General features: G+C 46.3%; 1 protein-coding gene across 1 annotated transcript in view; it reads right to left on the reverse strand.

Moving 5' to 3' along the window:
* LOC114550471 (protein-methionine sulfoxide oxidase mical3a-like) overlaps window positions 1–11,615 on the reverse strand; it is a 51,459-nt gene extending 39,844 nt beyond the window's left edge. Inside the window, 6 exon segments of the mRNA XM_028571270.1 lie at window positions 1,338–1,438; window positions 1,736–1,891; window positions 2,158–2,259; window positions 3,181–3,297; window positions 6,535–6,742; window positions 11,352–11,615. Of these exon segments, the coding sequence (XP_028427071.1) occupies window positions 1,338–1,438; window positions 1,736–1,891; window positions 2,158–2,259; window positions 3,181–3,297; window positions 6,535–6,742; window positions 11,352–11,615 (948 nt within the window).
* Between the last annotated feature and the right edge of the window lie 283 nt (window positions 11,616–11,898).

An 11,898-nucleotide genomic window follows, 5' to 3' on the forward strand; every position in this document is an offset into this window, starting at 1 on the left:
CTAAGTGGAATGTAGCCATCATTAATGGTTTAATACCAGGACCTCTCCTAAGTGGAATGTAGCCATCATTAATGGTTTAATACCAGGACCTCTCCTAAGTGGAATGTAGCCGTCATTAATGGTTTAATACCAGGACCTCTCCTAAGTGGAATGTAGCCATCATTAATGGTTTAATACCAGGACCTCTCCTAAGTGGAATGTAGCCATCATTAATGGTTTAATACCAGGGTCTCTCCTAAGTGGAATGTAGCCATCATTAATGGTTTAATACCAGGGTCTCTCCTAAGTGGAATGTAGCCATCATTAATGGTTTAATACCAGGGTCTCTCCTAAGTGGAATGTAGCCATCATTAATGGTTTAATACCAGGGTCTCTCCTAAGTGGAATGTAGCCATCATTAATGGTTTAATACCAGGACCTCTCCTAAGTGGAATGCAGCCATAATTTATGGTTTAATACCAGGACCTCTCCTAAGTGGAATGTAGCCATCATTAATGGTTTAATACCAGGGTCTCTCCTAAGTGGAATGCAGCCATAATTTATGGTTTAATACCAGGACCTCTCCTAAGTGGAATGCAGCCATCAGTAATGGGTCTGAATACACATGTGCTGTTCCTACTATGACATGTCAACATGTGATAAAGGTCTATTGTCAAAGGTTCCAAACAACTACAACTCTCCATATGTTAAATAAATGATCAGTTCACTACTTTGGAAAATGACTAAACACAGAAAAACTAAGTTTCTCGTTGGACGGGAAGACAACACAATGACTCAATGTTCCAGGTGTTTTTACCTGTGTAATGACTCTGTGTTCCAGGTGTGTTTACCTGTGTAATGACTCTGTGTTCCAGGTTTGTTTACCTGTGTAATGACTCTGTGTTCCAGGTGTTTTTACCTGTGTAATGACTCTGTGTTCCAGGTGTTTTTACCTGTGTAATGACTCTGTGTTCCAGGTGTTTTTACCTGTGTAATGACTCTGTGTTCCAGGTGTTTTTACCTGTGTAATGACTCTGTGTTCCAGATGTGTTTACCTGTGTAATGACTCTGTGTTCCAGGTGTGTTTACCTGTGTAATGACTCTGTGTTCCAGGTGTGTTCCAGGTGTGTTTACCTGTGTAATGACTGTGTTCCAGGTGTGTTTACCTGTGTAATGACTCTGTGTTCCAGGTGTGTTCCAGGTGTGTTTACCTGTGTAATGACTCTGTGTTCCAGGTGTGTTTACCTGTGTAATGACTCTGTGTTCCAGGTGTGTTTACCTGTGTAATGACTCTGTGTTCCAGGTCTGTTTACCTGTATAATGATTCTGTGTTCCAGGTGTGTTCCAGGTGTGTTTACCTGTTTAATAACTCTTTTCTGCAGCAGACTCTGTTTCTTTGCAGTCATCACAAAGTAATGCGTGTCGTCTTTGTAATAAACAATGTTCTCCAGATCGATCCCTGAAACACCAGACAGATGTTGAGACAGACAAATGCTGAGACAGACAGATGTTGAGACAGACAGATGTTGAGACAGAAATTTGGGTTTCTTTCAACCCAATGATCATTGAACGTAACGTGGCTGGTTCGCTAGAGTAAGGAACCAGCCACGTTACGTTAGTGAACTGATTATTTATTTCACTTGTAAAGACGATCAGTACACTACTTTCATTGAACTGAAGCATTTGGAGAAAATAATGACAAAAGAACGTTGAAAAAACTAATAAAAAAGTTGGTAAAAACATTGTGTGTAATAACCTGTTTCCTGCCGTAGTTGCTGGAAGAACCGCTGGTTGAAGATGAAAGCAACTCCGCTGATTTCCTCCACCTTGGCCTCGGCCGTCGTGTTCCGGTTCTTAAAGTTGGCGGTGACGGCGATCGCCAGTTTCCCTCGGAACTCCTTACGCCGGAAACCTGCCGGCAGACCGCCAGACCCAGGGTTAGTTTAGGCTACATCCCCTTCTCATTCCCCCTGCTCTGGTGTTTCTCCCTCTCATTCATCCCGCTCTGTTATGTCCAGTATACCAGGATGTTGATGAGATATTTTGTGTTAGTTCAAACAGAGATTAGTTCTTCTTCTACTGGAGATAAAAACACTCGGTGCACTGAGATCACTTTGGGCTCCAAACTCAAACCCTTAAAATCCCAAACGCAGCGCTGGAGATGGAGCCTGCCTTTACCTGGCAGCGTGTTCCTGCGTCCGTCCGCTCCGATGATGACATCAAACTCCAGCTGATTGAGAGGATGAGACTTGGGACTCACCTCCATCCTCCAGCCCACCTCTGCACACACACACAAACAGGAAACAAGAAATATAGCTGCCTACATTTCATATTCCTACAAGGAACGCACTGCAATCTTTTACATTGATACAGCATCGTATCGCCATACTTTCTCTGGAAATTCTGTATCAAAACAACGACACCAAGCATCAATCTTTTATTATTTTAATTACATTACATGTCATTTAGCTGACGCTTTTATCCAAAGCAACTTCCGATTAAGTGCTTTCAACCTTGAAGGTGCAAACTCCAGAGAACCAGTACAAGTACATTAGCTTTAAATAGGTAATGCTACAAAGGGACATATGAAGGTAGCCTGACCAGCCAGCCCCACATCCAGCTGTTGGATCTGGGAACTCCCCATTGGTCAGGGCTCAATCCGAGGGGCGGGACAAACGGTTGTCTTTCAAATTCCCTCTACACCAATAGGATAGCTCTACAACCAACCAGAGCAACGCTAGTTGATAGATTAAACTTTAAACTCCCAACACATCTTCCTTTAACTCCAAGTCTTCCAGAGTCGCGGCCAAAGCAGATTCCAAAGACTGCTGTTCTCCAGCAGCAGCAGCCATCATCAATTCACGCGCAACCGTCACAACTCTGCCGTCATTGTGTTAAGCCCCGCCCACCGACTCTATACACAATGTGATTGGCCAGAGTTTGGTTTTTCCAGCTCGCAAACCAACAGAGAGTTGCTAGACTGACCCTGGCTGCAGATTACATTTGCTGCCGCTAGGGGGCATTTAGATTTCTAGGCTAATATTGAAAAGACTTTCACCCAGGAAATGAGTGACTAGGGTTGGGAATCACCAGACCATACGATTAGATATTATCACAGTACTTATGTCACCATACGATGAAACCAGGCTGATTTTTGTCGTCAGTTCTGCTACTAACGATTATTAAAATAACAGTTCTCACTGCGTCTCTGCTGATCTTCTGGCGGCTCCACCAGCTTCTTGAACTCCACGTTGACATGGACTTCGACCCCGAGCAGTAAGGCGACCTTTAGCAGCACCAGCTGCAGCTGACGGATACCTGCGGACAGGAAACAGACGCTCCTGATTGGAGGATCCTGAAGCATCACAGAGAAAAGAAATGCTGTCCTGTATTGAAGCTGCCTGATCTGATGAAACATACGTTCATATAGCTATGATAAGGTAAGCACTGGAGTTCGTAAGCATTCTACATATTGGTTTTGTTTATCTACCTGCCCTGTAAAGCGACTTTGAGTTTGTGAAAAGCTCTATATAGGGGGTGTTTAACCCTTTCATGTCTTCCGTCTACCAAAAACAGGATCCTGGCGTAGGTTCCTGCAGAGTCAAGGTACTGGAGGATGTAGCGGAGGGCCAGGTTGACTGCATCGTCTACAGACCTGTTGGCTCTGTAGGCAAACTGCAGGGGGTCCAGGAGGGGGTCGGTGATGGCTTTGAGGTGTGAGAGCACAAGGTGCTCAAAGGACTTCATAACCACAGAGGTCAGGGCGACGGGTCTGAAGTCATTAAGTCCTGTGGTCCTTGGCTTCTTGGGGACAGGGATGATGGTTGAGGTCTTGAAGCAGGCTGGCACGTGACATGTGCCAGCAGGGGGGGAGGGTTCTAAGCCCGAAAAAGCTACCTCTCCTTATTCAATTCAATTTTATTTGTTCTTATGACCTGTCTCTCTTAGTTACGCTGTTATAGTTACGCTGTTATAGTTCTAGACTGCCGGGGGACTTCCTTCCTTTGACACACTGAGCTGCTGGGGAGTTTACTCCCCGGAGTCCTTATGTTTTTTTCCCCCAGCGTATTTCCTTGGAGAACGTTGGCACCAAGATCCTGGTTCCAGCTGTCGCCGTGGTCCTGCTGCACTCCCTGCTGAGCTCAGCGGTGCCCTGCAATGTCATGCTGCTTCCTGCTGAACCCTGCTGCTTCCTGCTGAACCCTGCAGCTTCTTGCTGGACCCTGCTGCTTCCTGCTGCTTCCTGCTGGACCCTGCTGCTTCCTGCTGCTTCCTGCTGCTTCCTGCTGAACCCTGCTGCTTCCCGCTACATCCAGTCACTGTTCCATTATTAATGTGACTACTATTGCCACTGTTCATCACCCCCCCAACCGGCCCGTCAGACACCTCCTACCAAGAGCCTGGGTCTGTCCGAGGTTTCTTCCCAAGAGGGAGTTTTTCCTCGCCACTGTCACACTGCTTGCTCTTGAGGGAATTACTGTAATTGTTGGAATTGTTGGGGCTTTGTAAATAATAGAGTGTGGTCTAGACCTACTCTATCTGTAAAGTGTCTCGAGATAACCTATGTTATGATTTGATACTATAAATAAAATTGAATTGAATGTCTCCAGTGAGGTGTTAAAAATGTCTGTGAACACTGGAGACAGCTGATCAGCGCAGTGCTTCAAGCTTGATGGGGAGACAGCATCCGGTCCAGCAGCTTTCCTGGGATTCTGTCTCCTAAAGAGTCTCTTGACATCCCTCTCGTGGATGGAGAGAGTCGTCACTGAGGTGGGTAGGGGGGTGGAGGTGGAGACCTTTAAGGAGGGCATTGGTGGGGGGGGCCCAGGACCCCGCTGAGGTAAGGGAGGTGATGCACAGTGGCTGAAGCTGGAGGGAGGTGTCGTGTGGGATGGTGTCAGGACTGACCTTTTGTCTTTCAAATCGACAGTAGAAGTCGTTCAGGTGGTTGGCTAGGTGTCTGTCATCGAAGGAGGTGGGGGGGTTTAGGCTTATAGTTGGTGATCTGCCTGTCCTTTCCAGACAGTCGCAGAGTCGTTAACTGAGAACTGGTTTTGGAGTTTCTCAGAGTACCGTCATTTAGCCTCCTTCACCGCCTTGCTAAACTTGTACTTTGACTCTTTAAATCTGTCTTTGTCCCCACTCCTGAACGAGTCTTCCTTAGCCAGCCTTAACCTTCTGAGTTTGGCTGTGAACCAGGGTTTGTCATTGTTGTAACTCACCCTGGTGCTTGATGGGACACAGCAGTCCTCACAGAAGCTGATGTATGACGTCACAGCCTCTGTGTACTCATCCAGACTGTTGGTAGCAGTCCTGAACACATCCCAGTCAGTAGAGTCCAAACACGACTGGATATCCTCCACAGCCTCACTGGTCCACTTCCTTGATGTCCTCACAACAGGTTTGCAGAGCTTTAGTTTCTGCCTGTAGGAGGGGACCAGGTGGACCATGACGTGGTCAGAGAGTCCCAGTGCAGCACGGGGGACGGCGTGATAAGCATCCCTGACTGTGGTGTAACAGTGATCCAGAATGTTCTCCTCTCTGGTCGGGCATTTAATATGCTGTCTATATTTAGGGAGTTCGTGAGTGAGGTTCCCTTTATTAAAGTCACCAAGGACAATAACTAGGGACGTGTTGGTCCGCTCCACGCACAGTATCTGGTCGGCAAGCATGCGCTGCGCGTCCTGCACGTTGGCCTGCGGTGAGATGTAGACACCGATCAGAATGAATGACGCGAACTCAGGGTGAATAAAAAGGCTTACAGTTTATAATGAAATATTCCAGGTAAGGAGAACACTGCTGCTGGATCACAGTCACGTCGTTGCACCAACCGCTATTGATGTAGAAACCGATTCCTCCACCTTTAGTTTTGCCGGAGAGGACCGAGTCTCTGTCGGCTCTGTAGAGCTGGAAGCCTGCCAGCTGCAGCGCAGAGTCCGGTATTCATCCACAGAGCCACGTCTCCGTGAAGCACAAACAGCAGATGAAGAAAAGTCCCTGTTTCTAACCAACAGCAGTTGTAGTTCCTCCAGTTTGTTGGGCAGTGAGCGCACGTTAGAGAGGAATATTCCCGGTAACGGTGTGCGTAATCCTCGCTGGCGGAGACGCACCAGCACACCGGCCCGTTTCCCTCTCCTCCGGCGTTTCGGTGAGCGCACCTTTGACCAGAATGTCCAAAATTTCCAGTGAAGGGAGAAGAAAAGTGGGAAATAAGTCCGATGGTGTTGTTCCCCTGAAGTTAACGAGCTCTTCACTGGTGAATGAGATACGGGTACCATCGCAAGAAACAAAGTTAAAACACAAAACAAAACAGAGCGCACCAACACACCGTGTCACCATTCTGCGGCGCCATCTTGGTGGTAAGGTTATTACGTGCCAAAGAGATACAATTCGTTGCCAGGTTTTATTTACAGGTCCTATACGGTAACACCTATATCTGTACCGTTGATAGTGTCTGACGCTTGGTTCTATACGGTTACAGATGTATGTGAACAGGTGTTATTCTATAAAGAAATACAGATGTATGTGAACAGGTGTAACAGATCTCGGACTCACTGATGTGGTCGATGGAGCCGGCGCAGAACTTCCCGTAGAATTTTTTGGCGCCGAGGCCGCGCAGGTCGTGGATGGTGAAGGGCCACAGGTGGAGCACGTTGTTCCGGGAGAAGGAGTCTCGTTTCTCCAGCAGCACCACCCGAGCTCCCAGAAAGCTCAGCTCCACTGCCGTCCGCAGACCACACGGGCCCGCCCCCACGATCACACACTGGCCAATCACAGAGGAGACAAACTGGCCAATCACAGAGCAGAAACACTGGCCATTCACAGAGCAAACACAATGGCCAATCACAGATCAGACAAACTGGCCAATCACAGAGCAGACACACTGGCCAATCACAGAGCAGACACATTGGCCAATCACAGAACAGACACACTGGCCATTCACAGAGCAGACACACTGGCCATTCACAGAACAGACACACTGGCCATTCACAGAGCAGACACACTGGCCAATCACAGAACAGACACACTGGCCATTCACAGAGCAGACACACTGGCCAATCACAGAGCAGACACATTGGCCAATCACAGAACAGACACACTGGCCATTCACAGAACAGACACACTGGCCATTCACAGAGCAGACACACTGGCCAATCACAGAACAGACACACTGGCCATTCACAGAGCAGACACACTGGCCAATCACAGAACAGACACACTGGCCATTCACAGAGCAGACACACTGGCCAATCACAGAGAAGACACATTGGCCAATCACAGAACAGACACACCGGCCATTCACAGAGCAGACACACTGGCCAATCACAAGCTATGTTTCCATCCACTTGTCAACCGAATTATCTGAAGAACCAATAAAAGCCTGCGTGATGACATCACATGCTGCTCTGAGGTCAGACTGGTAGAGAGAACAGATGACATCACATGCTGCTCTGAGGTCAGACTGGTAGAGAGAACAGATGACATCACATGCTGCTCTGAGGTCAGACTGGTAGAGAGAACAGATGACATCACATGCTGCTCTGAGGTCAGACTGGTAGAGAGAACAGATGTGACACAACGCCAACACAAAGAGAGCAAGAGGACAGAGAATGGTGGAGATTTCATGCACCCGGCAGAATTTGAGGAGCAGCAGAGCAATCCCAGAAATGAAATTTCACGTAAACACACACACACACACACACACACACACACACACACACACACACACACACACACACACACACACACACATTACAGTCAGACAGACACAGACACACACATATTACAGTCAGACAGACACACACACACACACATTACAGTCAGACACACACACACACACATATTACAGTCAGAGACACACACACACACACACACACACACACACATATATTACAGTCAGTCAGACAGACACACACAGATACAGACACACACATACTACAGTCAGACAGACACACACACATATTACAGTCAGACACACACACACATACACACACACACATATTACAGTCAGACACACACACACACACACATTCCAGTCAGACACACACACACACACACACACACATACAGTGGGGGAAATAAGTATTTGACCCCTTGCTGATTTTGCAGGTTTGCCCACTTACAAAGAATGCAAAAATCTACAATTTTAATCATATGTACATTCTAACAGTGAAAGACAGAATCCCAAAGAAAATTCCAGAAAATCACATCATATGAATTTATTAAAATTGATAACCATCTGATGAGGAAAAACAAGTATTTGACCCCCTGGACAAACAGCAAGTATTCTGGCTCCTACAAGCCAGTTAGTCTTTCTTTAAGACACAGCCCCAATCCAAACCAATTGTCTACATCAAATACACCTGCCTCCCTCGTTACCTGTATAAAAGACACTTGTCAACACCCAAACAACCAGCATCCAAGATCACCACCATGGGCAAGACCAAAGAGCTTTCTACGGACATCAGGGACAAGATTGTTGATCTGCACAAGGCTGGGATGGGCTACAAGAGAATCGGAAAGCAACTTGGAGAAAAAGATCAACTGTCGGTGCAGTTATCAGGAAATGGAAGAAGCACCACACCACCGCCAACCTCCCTCGGTCTGGGCCTCCATACAAGATCTTGCCTCGTGAGGTGTCCCTGATCATGCGAACGGTGAGGAATCATCCCAAAACCACAAGGGGGGACTGATGAATCAACTGAAGGCAGCTGGGACCACAGTTACAAAAGAAACGGTTGGTAACACACTACGCCGTCATGGATTGAAATCCTGCAGCGCACGCAAAAGTCCCCCTGCTCAAGAAGAAACATGTACAGGCCCGCATGAAGTTCGCCATTCACCACCTGGACGACTCAGAAGAGGCCTGGAAGAAGGTGATGTGGTCAGATGAGACCAAAATAGAACTTTTTGGCCTCAACTCAACTCGTCGTGTTTGGAGGGCAAAGAACACCGAGTACAACCCAAAGAACACCATCCCCACCGTCAAGCATGGTGGTGGCAACATCATGCTTTGGGGGTGTTTTTCAGCCAAGGGGACGGGACAACTCCATCGTATTGAGGGGAGGATGGACGGGGCCATGTATTGTGGAATTCTGGGCCGACATCTCCTTCCCTCAGTGAGAGAGCTGAAGATGGGTCGAGGATGGGTGTTTCAGCACGACAACGACCCTAAGCACACCGCCAAAGCAACAAAAGAGTGGCTGAAGAAGAAGCACATCAAGGTTCTGGAGTGGCCTAGCCAGTCTCCAGACCTGAATCCGATTGAAAATCTTTAGAGGGAGCTTAAAATTCGAGTTGCCAGGCGACAACCTCGGAACCTGTTATGATTTGGAGGCTGTCTGCAGGGAGGAGTGGGCCAACATCCCTGCCGAAATGTGCACAAACCTTGTCACCAACTATAAAAACCGTTTGACATCTGTGCTGGCCAATAATGGCTTTTCTACAAAATATTAACATGCTGTTTGTCCAGGGGGTCAAATACTTGTTTTTCCTCATCAGATGGTTATCAATTTTAATAAATTCATATGATGTGATTTTCTGGAATTTTCTTTGGGATTCTGTCTTTCACTGTTAGAATGTACATATGATTAAAATTGTAGATTTTTGCATTCTTTGTAAGTGGGCAAACCTGCAAAATCAGCAAGGGGTCAAATACTTATTTCCCCCACTGTATTACAGTCAGACAGACACACACAGATACAGACACACACATACTACAGTCAGACAGAAACACACACACATATTACAGTCAGACACACACACACACACACACACACACACATTCAGTCACACACACACACACACACACACATATTACAGTCAGACACACACACACACACACACACACACACTACAGTCAGACAGACACACACACATATTACAGTCAGACAGACAAACACACACATATTACAGTCAGACACACACACACACACACATATTACAGTCAGACAGACACACACACACACATATATTACAGTCAGACAGACACACACAGATACAGACACACACATATTACAGTCAGACAGACAGACACACACACACATATTATAGTGAGACAGACACACACACATATATTACAGTCAGACAGACACACACACACACACATATATATATTACAGTCAGACAGACACACACAGATACAGACACACACATATTACAGTCAGACAGACAGACACACACACACATTACAGTCAGACAGACAGACACACACACACATATTACAGTCAGACAGACACACACACACACACATATACAGAGACACACACAGATACAGACACACACATATTACAGTCAGACAGACAGACACACACACACACACACATATTATAGTGAGACAGACACACACACACATATTACAGTCAGACAGACACACACACACACACATATATATATTACAGTCAGACAGACACACACAGATACAGACACACACATATTACAGTCAGACAGACAGACACACACACACACATATTATAGTGAGACAGACACACACACACATATTACAGTCAGACAGACACACACACACACACACATATATATATTACAGTCAGACAGACACACACAGATACAGACACACACATATTACAGTCAGACAGACAGACACACACACACATATTACAGTCAGACAGACACACACACACACACACATATACAGAGACACACACACACACACACACACATTACAGTCAGACAGACACACACACACACACACGTATTACAGTCAGACAGACACACACACACACACACACAGATACAGAGACACACACACAGACACACAAACATACTATAGTCAGACACACACACACACACACTATAGTCAGACACACACATACACACACACACATACTATAGTAAGACACACACATACACACACATACTATAGTCAGACACACACACACACACACACACACACAAAATAAACACACATACTATAGTCAGACACACACACACACAGACCTAAAACATCATGTGGATGTTAGACTTGGTAATGAAGTAGATAAGAGAATATTATTCTATATTAGGAACATAGATGTTAGACTTGGTAATGAAGAGATAAGAGAATATTATTCTATATTAGAACATAGATGTTAGACTTGGTAATGAAGTAGATAAGAGAATATTATTCTATATTAGGAACATAGATGTTAGACTTGGTAATGAAGTAGATAAGAGAATATTATTCTATATTAAGAACATAGATGTTAGACTTGGTAATGAAGTAGATAAGAGAATATTATTCTATATTAAGAACATAGATGTTAGACTTGGTAATGAAGTAGATAAGAGAATATTATTCTATATTAAGAACATAGAGCAGACAGTGAGTGTGGTCGAGCTGACATGTGATGATAGGGTTCAGATGAGGGACGTACGGTGGTGTTGCTGCAGGCTCCGCCCCTCTGGTACTCCCTGTGCGCCGCGCGGCGGTCCAGTTTGACCCACAGCGCGTTGGCCCGCCAGTAGTTGAGCCGGTGTTTGATTGGTCGGTACAGCGGGCGCTCCGTGGTGCTCCGGTCCAGCTGCAGATGTTCACACAGCTGGCTGAAGGACCGCAGAGCCGCCCTGCAGGTCTCTGCCGACACAAACTCGTCAAACAGCTCCTGCGCTCGGCATTCTGGGTACGGCTCGTCTCCCATGGCGACCCCGGAGGCTGCAGGGCACCATGGGAAAGGTGTCACCTGCTGATGATGTCACTGACTGACTCCAGCTTGAAAGGTTTCACTCTGGAACAGAGAGCCAAAGTTTGACTGCTTTATAGAATAGTTAGTTTGCTTTACACACACACAGTGTGATAATGTCACTGTGTGTGTGTGTCTGTGTGTGTGTGTGTGTCTGTGTGTGTGTCTGTGTGTGTCTGTGTGTGTGGAGTTTACACAGTGACAGTGAAACAGAAACAAAGGGGTTCATACAGAACAGATC

This window comes from Perca flavescens, chromosome 23 (genome assembly GCF_004354835.1).
Source record: "Perca flavescens isolate YP-PL-M2 chromosome 23, PFLA_1.0, whole genome shotgun sequence".
Taxonomy (NCBI): domain Eukaryota; kingdom Metazoa; phylum Chordata; class Actinopteri; order Perciformes; family Percidae; genus Perca; species Perca flavescens.